The following is a 17,563-nucleotide window of genomic DNA, read 5'->3' on the forward strand; positions in this document are numbered from 1 at the left end:
TGTCAGTTACAACAGAACATTTTATGTTTCATATCGTATCCATTTCAAATTCCTCGTTTTTATTCACCGCAGTCTAGTAAAAATGATTTCAGCGTTCTGACAATATGAAATAAGTACACATTAATCACTTTCTTAAACTTAGAAAGTTTGGTAATTCTTTTTCAAGTTCTTATACAAAAATGCAGGCTAATTTTATTTATTGTTTCCTTTAACAAGTGTAGATAGATATTGAGTCTATAAGTAAGCTTCAATGCTGTATTTTCGCTAATGCACATAAAAAAGATAGACTTTAGTAAAAGTGAAAGGTTTGGTCAGCTTTTTATATGCGGCACAACACGAATAACATGAAACATTGATTTGAGAAGTAGAGAAGGATTCCTATTGTCAAAATATCTCAGAATTTGCGTGGGATCTGCTTTTGGAAAGTCAATTACAGCTGCGACTATACATTTCATACGCATATCACGATAATCTGATCTAAGAAGAAAACTTATTTCCATAAAATGATATCAAGTTCCTTGGTGTGTCTTTCAACGCGGAGGAATTCTATCCGTGCTGGGAAGCTGCGATGCAACTAAATGGATCGTGTAAACACGATTCAACTCGGTGTAGGTAATTCCTTGGAAAATCCATAGGGTACGGGGGGTTAAACGTTAAAGCGATCCACGGTGCGAGTTTCAGCTTCTGTGTGCGCGCATACTAAGTGCAGACCCTTCCGTCGCGTCGCCCCCGCTCTGTGTGACGGAATTGCGGTGGCCCAATTATCTTGTCGGCTATGAATTACGTACAGGCCTGTGCCTGTACGCTCCGGCATCCTTGGTGGAACTTTACGTATATTTCGCTTTAATTTCGCCCCGGCGTCTAGCCGTTGTGTTTACTGCCTCTTGGAGAAAAAGCATGATGTGGGACGAAGCTCGCGACGCTCTAGAATGTTGTTCACGAAGAATTTTCGCATGTGAACGGATGCGACGAATGAGTAGAAAGTTTTCTCAAGATCAGCTTTTGCTCTCTTAAAAAAAGAGCTACCGAGGAGCTAGAGGAGTGATACTGAAAGTTAGCGGTTCGTGAAATCTTGGCGCGGTTAATACTTATCATAAAGTACGGCGTTTTAAAAAGGTTGTTTCACCAAAGTATTACAGTCCGATATCGAGGAAATTTCTTTTTTAATTATAAGTTACGAAAATACTGGCCAGTAGATCCATTTGAAAAGTGATGAATAATAGGAAAAATGTGACGCGAAACCTGGAAAGTAGGCAGATGCAATAACGCATTTATCAATGGTTCAGGTTGGTATCCGAGAAAGTTGGTCTAACTGCAACTGAGTCATTATGAGAGCATAACTATTGTCCTTTGCGGTTAATCTCTTTATCAGCACGTGGCTGGCAGTCGGCCAATCGACTACCACCCTCAACTACCGAGACGATCTACGACTCTCTCGCCTTGTTTTGATTTTACTCGTCTCCACTTTAGAAATTCCATCCACTTGCCGAATCGATCGTAAACAGTATCTATTTATCTTGAAAGAGTAACCATAAAATCTATATCCGAATAAGCTTTTTCAGTTTGACTTGGTCAGTGTTTTTGAATAACTAAAGAGCATCTCTTTTTATGATCTCCTATCAAAGTAAATCTATATAGAAATTTGAAATTGTTATTAATTTTAACAATTTAAAAATATTTAAAGATTTCTTTTATTTGGAAGGGTCCATTTATTAATAATAGAGATTTCAATCAAATTGTTAACAGCACTTTCAGTTGGGAGTTTAGTCAAATTCTGATTTTGATTTATGTAGAGAAGCTCTCACGCTGTTCCATACCAATTGAATAGAATTCCTAGTGAATGTAAAACGGCGGCAAAAAGGAGCAATACAGCAATCGGACTGGCATTCGCCAGGGCCGGAAACGAAAACGTATCCGACGTGTTCTACACGCGACGTTCTTGCGCGTTTCGCGAGAATTTATCAAAAGCGCATGGGCGTTGACGTATGATGATATTCTTTTTCGGCCACTCGGGTCCGATCCATTGAGCGTGAAACCACGTGGTTGGCGTGCCGCCAGTCTCGGAGTTATGTTTATAACAACGTATTACGGATTCTACGTGGGATTCGCCGCGATTCGTAACGATGATACTATGTGATGCTTATACGAGTACGCGACTGCATGCCGCGTCGCGTCGAAAATCTTGGACCGCGTTCCCGCAAATTCTGTGTTGCAGCTTCCTTCTTTTTTCTTCCGCGGGAAGGTTTTGCTTGGCTTCTCGCCCGATCCAACTCCTATATCCTCCGCCTTCCTCGTTTCTCGAGAATATTTGGGAACGTTTTACGGTACTGGTTGCTGATGTACACGTTATAGGCCCTGTATCCAAGGTCTATGCAAGAAACCGCCTAATGTCTAACAGATTTTAAGTGACTTTGAGGCAACGGTTGCTAATCGTTCATCCTGGAAAGGATGAAATCGATCCTCCCTTTTTCACGGTATAACCCGTCGCCGAATCTGTGAAATGCGCTTAAAATTCATTCGAGTTGAAGCGTTAATCGTATTAAAAGTTCCTCTTAATTCTCTTACTGTCTCACCTCTCGAATACTTGGCACGGGCTGTGCCGATTCTCGACGCATCGACGTAGGTAGGCTAGGTTTGAACCGAAAAGTTTGAGAATTATTATCGAACTCGTCGACCGGATGGAAATTAGAGCCGATTCTTCTTTAGTGACATCGATTGTCGAAAAATTGGCGCTGCTCGGTCGCGATGAAATTTAATTAACACGGTTCCGTTACGACGCTTTAAAAATAGACCGGTGAAACAGCCGATGTTGGGAAATTCGAATTGAAATTTAAACGACATCTACTGAACTCGCCTTTTGATGCAAAAGAACGGCTAATTGGCCCGACACCGACGACGAACAATGAATGTTAATTTCTAACGAACGTACGTCATTGGATTACACAGTCCTTTTCACAGACCTTTCGACGATCTCTTCGCGTCGATTTGTTTTTCCTAACTCTGTGTGCGTCGTATTGATGCACGATGCATTGAATTCTGGTTTAAGGGGCAAAAATTTTAAAATTATTTTCACCTTTCAATAAGTTATTTATAAATATATTAATCAGTTTTATTCTCACCGTTTTTTTTATAAGTATATAAAGTAGGTAATGAAATTATAAAATTAAAAGAATATCGAGCAGATTATTTCTAATATTCTCGATATTCATCAGTCTCTCAAAATGTAGTTTAACCCAAACCCCAAAAAAGTAAAACCCTCAGCTTCTTCTTCGATTTTTTATTTTTAGTAGATGTTTTATTAAAAAAAATTTTATCAATACTTCATTTTGTATGAATAAAGGTATCGGATATGCAGTTTGCCATAAGACTGAATATAATACATGCAAAAACGAAATTTTTAATAACTTTTTCTCAGGCATCCCGTTAGAAAGTTTTACGTGTAATCTGACTATTAATCGATTGTCGATAGAACTCCTACAGAAGTTGATTTTCTAATTTTTTGCACATGACGACAGCGCGTTGTGCGTCGGATCGATCGAATTATTTCCAGTTAAAGGCCGATTACATAATCGTAGAATTTTATTCCGTTATGATTAAACGCTGCTTCCGTTGAGTGTATGCCGTCAACCGAGGTCGTAAATTGCGGAAACGAAATTACTTTCGTAAGGCTATTGCTGGTGCCGTTGGCGATATCATTCGTTACGGGAAATTTGCATACACTCGGAATATAATACTTCTTCGATTTTCCTCACCGTTATCAGCTATCCGACCTAACAATCGCATCCGATTATACCTTAATTTATCGCCACCATTATCTCGAAAAATTTCGCATAGTCGAATAAATTTGTACAGAATGTACTATTATAGAATAGATAATAATACGCGTGTCCCGAATTGGAAAATTCAATTCACATCTTTTCTCATCCCTTATACTGAATGTCGTTATTAAATTTTATCTAACAATAAAAGGTTTTGAACAATCAGACTATATATTTTATATTAATGAAAGGGCTTCAAGAACAATTANGAGAGAATGTTTTGGCTTAATTTTGCAGATCGGTTCCACCCCTTAAACTTGAGTTACCGCGGCAAAGAAGAAATACGTATTTAATATTTTTAACTGTTCTTGAAGCCGAGTTACTTATGGGGCACGAAATCTCTCACGACGGTAGTGGGGATTTCGTGCCCCATTACTGTTGAAGCCTGCCAAATTACATTAAAGTCGGAGTCGACCATTAAAAACTTTTCCTTGTAAGTGTTTACAGTAGTTTCTGATATAACATACATATAACATATACATCACGTACATACATCCTGGTTCACTTTCTTAACAAGTTAGTAAACAAAATTCCACTGTAGATGCATTATCGTATATCATTTCTGTCACAAGTAACGTGCATTCAGTTTTATTGGAAACATTTACATATATCTCTTGCGCGCATGTTTCTAATTTCTCTTAAATCACGCCCTAGCTGCGTTATTCCCTGATAATCGATTGGCGCGATATTTCGCACACACGCTTTAAGGGTTTATCTGGGATTTCCGAACGCCTACCGCCCCTAAAGTGTCTCGCTCGCACTATTTCCGTCGCATTCGGTGCTGTCGTAAAAAGACGCGTGGACGTGTATTAATAGATTGCCCGAGTACGCATCCCCGGTGACATCGCGTACCATCGAAATTCAGCCAAAACCGCAACGCGAATTTCTCTTATGCAACCGATCTGAACCAATAGCGATGGGGGACGATCGGGCGATGGAGGATGGAGCGCCTCACAGATATGCGGAAGGCTACCGGCTTCAGCGCGCGTGGGGACGCGATTGAATCTCAGATTTTGACGAAATCTTGTTTCCATGCAAAACGTGTCGGGTCTACTGCATTTTTTGGCTCGCCCAGTTTTATACATATATTGCATTTGTTACGTGGAGTGGTTACGAGTGCTTAAATTCTCGTATAACTAGTAGTCGAACCACGAAGAAGGCGGCTAGACATGGTAGAAAAGAGATGATCAAATTTGCTCTTTATCTGAATTATTCCTTCCTGAATTCTAATATTTCATGCAAAAGAGTAATGGATAACAGATGAAATATTCCTTGAAATACTTTGAAACAATGGACTTTGGTACAGTAAATTTTAATTCGAATCGCAGACTTAAATATTTTATTTTGATTTAAGAACAAAACTTAAAATAAAATATTATTCAATTAGTCTTATAAAAGATAGGTATTTATTTCTTAACGTCTCTCGCATTTATTAATATTTTTTAATTGTGGATTTTATGTATTCGTGGAAAAATTGGGTATGCAAAAAATAAGATAGATTTTCTTGTTTTAAACTGATACTACAAACATTTTATTTGGTACAAAAATTTGTATACATATTAATGATGTACTTAAATGTTTAATAATCTTTGTTCCAGAATCACGAGTATGGCGGGTACGGTGACGAGCCGCGACGTAAAAGGTATGTATGCGAATCTATTAATTCCTCATTTATAGTTGTTTATGCAAAAATATAAATGATGATGATAAATTCGTTACTTGGAGTTCCGAGTATTGCCAAATTCAATCGGCATACAATACTAAATTATTCCGAGTTAATATGTATATATGTACTCATTTCTCTTCGTTTTCATTCAACAATTGATCTCATCTCGTGACCTGTTATATAACTCGTACAGTAATTTGTTTCCTTCTATCACGTATTTACTATATTACACTCTAATTGACACGATCAGACCGAGGATTTTTATGAAGAATGAAACGTGTGTGGCATCGGTTTAAAGAATATGTTTAAGATTTTATCTTTGATCAAATTATTTAAACAATGAAATATACATCCTGCTAATGATATTCTGAATAGGTTCGTGCATTACATTTACAATGTCTGTACGTTGAATTATCTTATAAACATATAAATTCCGCAATTTAACACGGTATCACGTAAATGATTTAAACAGGAATGAAACAAAAGCTAGTCCAGTGTTCTCAAGTTTCGTATTCGTCAGAACGAATTATTTTCACGAAAGTTTCAAAATCCACTCTGACTCATTATTCAGAACTTGCACTCGGAGACGTCATGTCTCGTTGAAAAGCGAAATGCGTTTCACGGTTTGTTCCCTCGGCGAAGGATTCATTCGCGAACGAAAGTTAGTTCCATCCATAGTGAAACGGATATTGCCCGATATCGAATTTTCGCTGCTCTGAGTCACACTTAACGCTCAGGTTAACTTCTTATTATTAGACTTGGCCCGAGCCGACTACTTCGGTCTGAAACTTTAGTGACCGTCTGCGACGTTTTAATTAATTTCGACGTATGCGTCGTGGCTTTTCTTCTTCTTATCGCCCTAGCAGCCAATTCCGCGCGCATCGTCCTTTAAACGTTAAACGTTTATCGCGAACGCGAGCAGAAACCAATACGTTGTTTCATTCGTTCGAACACCACAGCATTATATATAAAAAAAGATCCGATAATTTTTCACGCTTTCAATCACGCAAACAAAGATCTCGGTACATTTCCATTGCCATCACAGAGAATTTAAAAATCCCAGCCTGCATTTAAGAATTACTTCAAGCATAGAAACATTCTTCTTCTATTTAAACTTAATTCTTATTGAAAACGATGCATCTAGTGATTAAAATCGGAAATTTGTTTACCTCCTCGAAAGGAGAATTACGTTTCAGGGAACATGAAACGATTGATCACAACGTAGCGAGAATCTATCCCGCCTTCGTACGTTTTCTTCGTTTGCGTTCAAACTGAGTATTTCCGAAGCACGAAGGGTCGAAGTTTAATCATTTAGAGTGGAAGCAACAGATTTGAGACAGGCGGAAAATTGGTCTGACTAGTTTGAATTGCAGAACGAGAAAGCATCAATGCGTCTCTTTTTCTTTTTGCGGAAAAATCGTAGGCAGTTGAATTTCCAATTGGTTGCAAAGCGGAACGGAAAACAGTGGTGGTGAAGAGACAGAGTATAGATTGACGCCAGACATGAAAAATGTATAGCTGGCTATCCATCAATAGGTGCTTTCGTTGTATGTATCGCGGCCACGTTGAATCTCGGAAGGAAACGAGCACGATTTTTCCTTCGTTTTTCTTGCCTCGAGTATAATCGAATATTTCGCGTTGAACCTTCCCGGCCGTACTGGTCGTTCTGATTTAATAAAAAATTTTCACCAACTGTGCACTTTCCTGGTGTAATTTCACTGCAATTCAACGACTGGCTGCTCCCCGGGAAAATGCAGAATTTTTCGCTACCGTGACTCGGTTACGTGCTGCCTTTTATCGAGTTAACCTTTCCAACGATTAAATTCTTACATTTTAACTAATTCGTCATGGTTTAAAGATAAATAGTAAAGTCGGAAAAATTGATTGCATAATTCTGTTTTTTCTTTGTTTCTTTCAGAGAAGACAATAATAAGCCAAATCACGTTCTCCTCTTCACAATTATCAACCCAGTCTACCCCATCACTGTGGTAAGTGCTTCTTTGAAACTTTATACATATATTGAATAAGTCATTAACCCCTTCCGGTGTGATTTAATCATAAACCCAATGACGTACTAGATTCGTCATTTTACCGGAAGGGGATAAAAACAGATATGAAAACATTTTTTATTCACATATGCACAGAATTTATAATTTCCGCACACATCACTGCAGCATAAAATTTGCAATCTTGATAGAATGCAGTTCAAAGGTGTTCCGAGTGCGATTAAATGCGTTGCTTCTCGGCGCTTTAAACTTCTTTAAAGAAGTACGTATGTACTTGCGTTTTCTCTGCGTAATCCAAGCGTATCGATGCTTTATGACTTATCCAGGTGGTTTGCCGTTTAGGCGAGTGTTTGTAAACGCAGTTTCGCATTCCGCGCGCGTGGGTACATACGTGCGTAGAAACGAACGATGAAAAAGTTAGATCCGACAACACTTGACACAATCGTTGCTGAACGATTGTTGTGAATGCCTCGCAATTGGCGTCGGAGATCGATACTGAAAAGATGATGTAGCGCGCGGAATGTACTGTGAACCTCTAAATCGAAGTGGAAGGCGGGGAATCGAGAGATGTATTGAAAACGAAAGGCAGGACAAAAGTTGTTGGCACAACGTGGCCACCATACGTGCCGCAGGCCGTCGCACTGCATTTTATTTCTGTTTTGCGCCAATAATAGATGAGCTCTGTCGCTGTTTCTGTCTCTCGAACGGTCGATGCCTACCGCGATCTGGCATTGTTCGCACTCCATCCGTTCGCATAGCTCTCCGGTCACAATGCTTACTTTGTTTTTTTCCTTCTCCTTTTCGTCGTTTTGTCGTTATCTCCACGACAGATGCACTAATTAAAGAGAGGCCCCTTAAACACCGGAGGCTTTCTCGAGGGCGCACGGCCACTCGCAAACCGTCCTTCTGTCGTTCCTTTTTTCGTCCTATAAGTACGTCGTTTCGCGAGTATGCGCCACAGTTTATCGTCCCTCTGTCTCGCTCAGACCTCCTAATAGAACCGGCATTGGTATCGCTTTAATTATCCTCACTAATTTCCGAGTTCGTAGACCAATTGAAATTTTCATCTCGCCACGATTTAGGACTCGGCTGACGTCGATTTATAGGCGCTTTATACTCACTGGAGGAATGTTACACAGAACAATTTTCCACTCCGACTGAAATAATCCTATAACACAGTCGAGCGTGTATCCAATTACATTTTGAAAAATATTCAGGCTGGCTAATACGATTTCCGGATTATGCTATGTAAAATGTGAGTAACCGTTTCGGAATAAGTTTGTCTCTTTTGATAATACTATATAATCCTCGCAAGTGTCTTGAATTCTTAATACTAATTAGTCGTTTACGTTGATAACAACGCTGAAATAGACAATTCATTTTGCAAACGAATTACGTAAACCAATTATCGTTTAACACGTGTCGTCTGCTGTTCCGTTAAAAACTTCAATTATTCTTTTATAATCTTAAACAATAGAAAATAATTTCGTGGCGAGACGAGAAGTTTTGTTAATTTCCTTATAAATTGCACTGACCTCCTTTTCCTCGGTGCTTTTTATAACTTGCTTGGCTGTGGATGGAAATTAGAAAGGATTTCATTTTTCATATCCTGAAAAGTAGGCGGTTATTGTTGAGATTCTCAGGAAGCAAAGCATCGTTTATTAAAGCTTTCCGGGAGGAAACGCTTCGTTCGATCGTGTCAGCAATATGGAAAAGCAACATCATTAAGACAGTTTCAAAGACGGGAATATCAATGGCACCCACGATAACCTATCAATATTTTCTCACGGAATGGGCTAATGTCGCGCGAATCCGATTTCTTGCATCGAGTTCCGAGCCAAGCTATGCAAATTGTTTCCAATAATTTTGAAAGCTTTACTTATGACCGCGTGTTGCGGAGCTGATAAACTTCGCGGTGTATCAAGCTCGCTTAAATTGTCTTTTAGACACCTTGGCGTATCTGTTTAATTTCGTTGCCAGTCACATTCGATAGAGTGACTCCTACATATTAGACAAAAGAACATGTACAGAAACCAGTGAGTGAGCACTCGCAGCGAGAAATCGTTTTTCATTCATCACAATAACGGAGTGAATTTATTGAATCGTCGTTCAGCGTACAGTACTGTTCAAAAGTATGGATACCTATTATGTTTTACGAATTGCTGCATGCCAGGAATTATTATTTTTAAATAGTCTTTACTGTTAAATTCCATTAATATCAGAATTCTTATGCAGAATGAAATATCGTAGACAGTTAAATTAGGATTTATTATTTACTCACTGCAATGTGTATTTACTTATGATATTTTATATCGTGTTATCATGTCATGTACCATTTATATTGAATTGTTTTATAAATGTATGGTAACCGCAGTCTAGCTATTATATATTTAATGTTAGAATATATTCATAATTAGTTCCACAGTCTCAGAGTTATCTCTCAATTAATTATGTATACATATTTTTATGTATGCGCATTTGTCCATGAATTTCTCAAACATGTATATTTGCATACGTGTCGAACTAAGAACCTCTTTCTTCGAGGTCAGTTAACTCTTTCAGTTAAAGGGTTAATAATAATATAATGATCAAATATATTTTCTAAGAGTGCATAAAATAGAATTCGTGTAAACTCGTGTGAAATTCGTGAATAGTTCCATTGAGGAAGTGTCGAAATAATTTGGAACGGTAGTGTACGCCTTTAAGTCTGATGCACGCCTGCCTGGTCTACGCAAACACTGTTCGCGTTCCCCGATTTTACGCGTTCGGAGTTTCTCCATTTACTCGGGTTCCCGTATTTTCGGCACAATTAGAACGAATAAGCCGATACATCATCGTATTTACCTCGGAATTCGGCTAAACGTTCGGTATTTGGCGAAGCTTAAGCCGGTTACGCGCTCAACCGAACGGACTGACTGACGCGCGCGCGCGATTAATCAACTGTGCGAGTGTTCTCTGGTCCCCGGAAAGCGTAGCTTCCGTTTAGAGTGCGAGCTGACAAATTTTGAAAACACGTACGGAACCGAGATGTCAGGCTTTCGGTGTGATTAAAAAAAACTGGCGACATCAATCACAGTAAGTACGTGAGATACAAATTGAATACGAATCGACGAACTCTTACACGTGTTGATACCTGAGTTCCATTTGACTTCTGAATAGATACATTTTATGCGAAGACATGTGAAAAATATTTCAGATTCTGATTCAACGTGTCTAGAAATAATAATTCTAAGTATAATATATATCAACAATTGTACACGTGTCTATTCAACGTGTTTTATGTTGTAACATATTATCTCGTTTCTAACGAAAGTCGAAATTCTGTGTTGCTACTTATTTATTACGTCGCATTACATGGAACGACGGTGAATCATCCTGTTCTGAAAATTTTGTGAACATCGTCGTACGCGAAATAACGAAGCGAAATTCATTAAATCTCGTAAACAAGATTAAATAGGATATGTCCTTACAAGTGTTTTATACGTTGCCCTTAACTGCTAAATCGGTATTTGAAATATCCCCTACGGGACACTTGATGCACGCTCGCATTCTTACGTTACGTTAGGTAGACGGAGAAGCCGGCCACTGTACATAGCCATGAATTTTCTTGCGCTTTAATTCCTGCGATAACTCATCCACCGGCCCCCAGTTACAGTCACCGGATTAAGATTAACACCTTCGCAGTCTCGTACGAAATGGTTTAACGGTGCCTAGCTACTATCTCGCGTATCCCCTATCTCACTCTTTCCATCGGTGACGTGCTTTTATTTCAAATACTGAACTATATTACTTCGGACCGAGATAGATGGTTATTTTAGTATGGCTGCTCTTCGTCGGATTTATACCACCAGTGTGTTTGCTGTTCGCGCGTCACCGATACCACCGTCCGGATACTTCCAATGAAAATATTTTAATTGGCGGCCGAATTCGCTTGGCTAAATACGAATTCGTTGACTGAAACTCAACGCCGATCCATATCGACTTCGCAACCTCCTTGTTCATTCGGTCATTGCACTTAATATGTACACGTGCAAGCGATATACACACGATAATGGGAATCAGCAATCGTCACCTTATTTGTTACGAATGTACATACGTCGTCAAACTGTTCATAATTGTACGTTTTCCCAAGCGTTAAATCGAGTTATGAGGAGTGTTATCTAGATCATTAAACTAGTTAGCCACAATGTTCAACTTTCCTTGTCATAACGTGCAAGGCGAAATGCAGTTTCTAAGTAACTTCGTTATATGTATGTACATGAAGTGCTTTCCAAATATACATACAGTTGAAAATTATACCTTGCGTGGTCATCGACGTACTTGAGTTGTTTTTTAAGAACAGAGACTGCTTTAAAGGTATGTGTAACTTCTATTTTCTGTTATTATTTGTTTTTCATTTATTACTTTCTACTTAATTGTATAATAAATGAACGTTTCATCTTATAAAGATTTTTGTATCACTTCTGTTTTATTGTATTATTTTGGAAATACTCTGTATAGTATACGAGGCATTCTAAATCGTGCTAGACTGACGCGAAAACCAGAATTAATTATATCGCCATACGCGGTAGCTAGATGTTGCATGCGGTTTTCGTACACAGCCTTTAATAAGCGGGATAACATGACGTGTGCAATGCCCACGACCTACTTCTCGTTTCGCCCCGGAGAAAGGTTGCCCCGCGGATTGCCATTTCTTATGCATTCGCCGCCAATTCTCTAACTAACGCGGACTCCGAAACTCGTTCGAGGACAAATCCGAGAGTCGAGAGTCTAAATGTAGCAGCTACATCGTTTCCTGTTTTCTTCATTCCTCGAAAAGCTTGAATCGAAACTACTGAAACTCCTTCTTGTCCCCCGTTGAGCTTTCTAGGTGCGGTTGGAGAATCGCGACGAACGTCGAATTTGTATTAAGTATCTTTAATCTAGCTTTAACTATGTACTTTAGCCTAGAACGCGTGGCAAACTAATTGCAAGTTATGAAGTGTCAGATTTTCAACAATTTCTTGTTATAATCAAATGATTTGAACAATTTTGAGATTTTTGCCTGAAATATTTGTAGTTTATTAATGATCTATCTTCTTTTGAGACAATTCATTCTTTTTCTTTCTTTGGTGAACGCTATTGCATTGCATTAAGTGGTTGTTTTATTCAGAGACACCATTGGTTCACTTTTTTCATTAATAATTTTGTCAATAGTGATTATAGGAAGAAGTGGAGGAGGCACTTCTCACTTGGGGAACAATTGGGAGACCCTGTATAAAATTACATTAGTTCTGTAGTGATTTTCATAAAATGCAGTTTATACAATTTGATGATAAAGATATGACGAATAGCTTTGCCAGAATTTTTTTGACCATGACAGTGGTCAAAAGTTGAAGGAAGAGGAAACAAACGCAAGATGCTTTTAACATTGTTCGGGGTTGTGAAAATATGTCTGCGGACATCGCGTCGTTACGTTACACATTGAAAAGCACTTATGTTGGATTTCCGAAACGGTCAGGCTGGTTCTCCTCTTAATATTTTCCTCTGGTTTCTGTTGTGCGAAGCCTTTTTTTCTGTTTTATTGTATTATTTTGGAAATACTCTGTATAGTATACGAGGCATTCTAAATCGTGCTAGACTGACGCGAAAACCAGAATTAATTATATCGCCATACGCGGTAGCTAGATGTTGCATGCGGTTTTCGTACACAGCCTTTAATAAGCGGGATAACATGACGTGTGCAATGCCCACGACCTACTTCTCGTTTCGCCCCGGAGAAAGGTTGCCCCGCGGATTGCCATTTCTTATGCATTCGCCGCCAATTCTCTAACTAACGCGGACTCCGAAACTCGTTCGAGGACAAATCCGAGAGTCGAGAGTCTAAATGTAGCAGCTACATCGTTTCCTGTTTTCTTCATTCCTCGAAAAGCTTGAATCGAAACTACTGAAACTCCTTCTTGTCCCCCGTTGAGCTTTCTAGGTGCGGTTGGAGAATCGCGACGAACGTCGAATTTGTATTAAGTATCTTTAATCTAGCTTTAACTATGTACTTTAGCCTAGAACGCGTGGCAAACTAATTGCAAGTTATGAAGTGTCAGATTTTCAACAATTTCTTGTTATAATCAAATGATTTGAACAATTTTGAGATTTTTGCCTGAAATATTTGTAGTTTATTAATGATCTATCTTCTTTTGAGACAATTCATTCTTTTTCTTTCTTTGGTGAACGCTATTGCATTGCATTAAGTGGTTGTTTTATTCAGAGACACCATTGGTTCACTTTTTTCATTAATAATTTTGTCAATAGTGATTATAGGAAGAAGTGGAGGAGGCACTTCTCACTTGGGGAACAATTGGGAGACCCTGTATAAAATTACATTAGTTCTGTAGTGATTTTCATAAAATGCAGTTTATACAATTTGATGATAAAGATATGACGAATAGCTTTGCCAGAATTTTTTTGACCATGACAGTGGTCAAAAGTTGAAGGAAGAGGAAACAAACGCAAGATGCTTTTAACATTGTTCGGGGTTGTGAAAATATGTCTGCGGACATCGCGTCGTTACGTTACACATTGAAAAGCACTTATGTTGGATTTCCGAAACGGTCAGGCTGGTTCTCCTCTTAATATTTTCCTCTGGTTTCTGTTGTGCGAAGCCTTTTTAGTTTATTGCTCTGACATGGTTTCAGTCTCGTGGTTGGGAATCTGTTCCCGGCGAAAAGAGAACATGAGTAATTTCCTGCGTTTTTGTAAAATAAAAGTAGATTAAACTGTTTTTGCTTTCGCTAGAGAGAGTCGTGGATTAGTTTCTTTTCTTCTTGAATTCTTCTCCTAGTAGCTTTGAAAATGAATCTACCCGTTAGCTTGTGGCGTTCGTCGAGTTGTATTCAACGATGTTTCTTTTTCCAATTTCAATTACGTTCCTCCATTGTCGAGGGCGCTTGAATGGCTTGCAAAGAATTACTCGTGGGGTGCGGTTTATATAAATCGTTTGCTGGCAAAACAGTTTTTAAAACTGTTGTCTACAGCTCAAAATGAACAAAACATATTTTATAAGACATACTTATACATTTGTATCTAGTTGTTTACCTCAGTTCTTTTAACACGATGTTATAAATTGTGTACGAAGATAACAGAAGACACACGTGATTGATGAGAATATCATAAATGCAAGTAACGCAAAACGCTACTGCGAATGTCTAAAGGCTTCGAACGCAAGGCGCAGACAGTACTCGATTAATGTGTTTTTAAAAAAAATTGATGATAAGTTTATCGGCTGAGAAATGCAATATTTTTAGCAGTATCATTCATTACCAGTGAAATGGGAAGATATTAAATTACATTGAGAACTATTCCAGTGAAAATATCATTTAAGCTTTTGTAAATTTTTATACAAAATATAAAAAGACCTTCGGATAAAAGCGACCTTCACATTTTTCCTCGCGATTTAAACCAATTTTAATTTTTTCAAAATTTTCTGTACACATAATTTAGTAAACTAATGATTTTTAAAACGTTATTTAATTGTAAATGTGTTCAGTTTTTCTCGTAAATTTTACATTCATTTCTATATTTTTATGCATCATATGCAGCGTTTCTATTTCTTGCATGCCTAAATTTTAATTCTCGACAAACAGCGAATTGATTTAACTTAAAGAAGATTTCCTTGCTTTATAAACGACTGTGGTATATCTTCTCGGTATCAATTTTAATTTTTTCAAAATTTTCTGTACACATAATTTAGTAAACTAATGATTTTTAAAACGTTATTTAATTGTAAATGTGTTCAGTTTTTCTCGTAAATTTTACATTCATTTCTATATTTTTATGCATCATATGCAGCGTTTCTATATCTTGCATGCCTAAATTTTAACAATCAAATGTTTCTCGACAAACAGCGAATTGATTTAACTTAAAGAAGATTTCCTTGCTTTATAAACGACTGTGGTATATCTTCTCGGTACCCCGGCAAATAATTAAGCGCGTACAATTAAACCTAATGCATGGTGTATAGCTAACTTCGAAGATAAGGAAAGAGTACGATAACGGACTCGGCGCGCGTTGGGAATACGGAACTTTCGGTGTTGAATCAAATTACCCTTCTCAGTTTAGCTAAGTTCCAGTTCGTGCGAGTCTAAAGTTTCGTCGCCCTTAGTTCTTTTCTCCGTTGGTTTTTGCACCAGCGACCGGTTTGTCGAAGGGAGCTCACGGGCCAACATTTTCTACAATTTAAATAGAAATCTCAGCGAACGAGTTATCCGGTTACAGTAGCGCTTGTAAGCTTATCGGCCCATTTTAATGCTTGTTCTAGAGTTGCCCGGGCATGATCGGCAACTTATAAGGTCTAGCTACCTAAGTATCTAAATACGTAGATACGTGTACATGTTGGATTGCATTTAACCACTTTAACCGTGTCGACTGCCTTTGATACTAACGTTTGTGCAACTTTCCATCTGTGGAGACGCGGAATTTAGAATTGCGCATGAAAAGAATTCGCTCCTCGTCTATCTTGCACTTTTAAAACACAATTTTCGCAGTTTTTCCAAGTTTATAATGCACGCTCCTTAAAAATCTACTTATTAAAAAACTTGATTCTGGAAAAGAATTTCAATTCTTCTATTATACCCTAAACACTAGTTCTATCCTAACACTAGTTCTGGGACACCCTGTATATTTTATTTAATTTCGAGCAGAAAGGTTTCCTTTGTTTAACCAGAAGCTTTATAAAACATAGTTCTCATTTGGAATTAAAATAACACAAAAGAGATTGTACGAAGGTTTGATGGATACAGTCGATGGAATTGAACGAAATATCGTATCGCGAGATAGATAACTCTTTTTTCCAATGGAAATGTGGAATCGTTTGAAACGGTGGTACGATTCACGGACGATCGAGTAGCCAAATCGTACGGCTGTTTGAACTATTCGACTTGGGTAAAAATCGGTAGCTCGTATGGTCGATTACAATTTAAAAAGGTGGCACGGTATTGTGGAAGATCGAGGAGCGTTCTCTTCTCGTGGACTTTCGAAAGAATCGAACTTTTGGGGGGGTAAGAGAGATAGACTTGAGGAACACTTTAAGAATGTTCGCGGGGCAAATAAAACGGGAGAGAAGGCTTCCGATGTTAGGCTCTTTTGCTCCCTTTATTCCTACTTGTTTCTAGTTATAAGCCACTTCCTGAAGGCCGATTCTTTTATCCAGAAAAGTTATAACGCGTGGGTCGAGGAAGAATGGAAGTTCTGTTATACATGTACCTATCTGATCTATTTCAACTGTGAATTTATGCAAAATTATAATTATATAAATTGAAATCGAGCGGAAATTCGTTCGTCCCATTTCATTATTCTATATTATGCATTTATCATCATTCACTAAATAATAAATAATTTATTCTATGAAGTTGTTTTATTTATAATTGCACATCAACAGCTGTATAATTAATTCTCGAAAGGTGGGAGGCAAGCTTAATCAATTTATCTGTAGACAAAAACTTACTGCAGCTATTTGTTCAGTAATTATTTTCCTCACTTGGTTATTAACTATTTTCTGTCAAGAACGAGAGTTAAAATATGATAAATTGATCGTAACACAGAATTGATTGTGTAGGTGACTCACAAATGACTAGTTAGTTATCCGCCATGGTTGAATGAAATTGATTTAGAAGTAATAAAGTTCGCATTCAACAATTTTACGACTATTCTAAATACATACGTACGTATAACATACAGGATTTGAAGCTCCGTACCCATTTATTTTCATAATTATAGCACGTTTCAAAAAAATGTTTCAAACAAAATTTACCCTGCCTCATTAGAAGTTTTTTTAAACGACGAATCTGTTTTACTTGTGACAGTTTGGAAAATAATTGCGTGCAGAACTTTAAATGGGACATCTTGTATGACGACCAACGACTAGTCATTCATATTAATGAAAGAAATAGAACGTAATTTATCGTTTCGAATCGTAACGATAATTTCGCGATCAATTTGATAGACATCCAGTCACAATCTTGCGTAGGATTAGCTCTCAGATTCATCTGCTGTACTTACTCATAGGATTCGCGATTAAGATAGATTATAGCCGCCCACGT

At 37.9% G+C, this 17,563-nt stretch overlaps 1 protein-coding gene across 1 annotated transcript in view; it reads left to right on the plus strand.

Annotated features, from left to right (window-relative positions):
- sm (heterogeneous nuclear ribonucleoprotein L) overlaps positions 1-17,563 on the plus strand; it is a 152,197-nt gene that overhangs the window by 11,761 nt on the left and 122,873 nt on the right. The window contains exons 2-3 of the mRNA XM_018024300.1: positions 5,417-5,460; positions 7,403-7,472. Coding sequence (XP_017879789.1) covers positions 5,417-5,460; positions 7,403-7,472 — 114 coding nt within the window. The remainder of the gene's footprint in view (positions 1-5,416; positions 5,461-7,402; positions 7,473-17,563) is intronic.

The sequence above is a fragment of the Ceratina calcarata genome, unplaced genomic scaffold (assembly GCF_001652005.2).
Source record: "Ceratina calcarata isolate Rehan_Ccalc_2016 unplaced genomic scaffold, ASM165200v1 scaffold328.2, whole genome shotgun sequence".
NCBI lineage: Eukaryota > Metazoa > Arthropoda > Insecta > Hymenoptera > Apidae > Ceratina > Ceratina calcarata.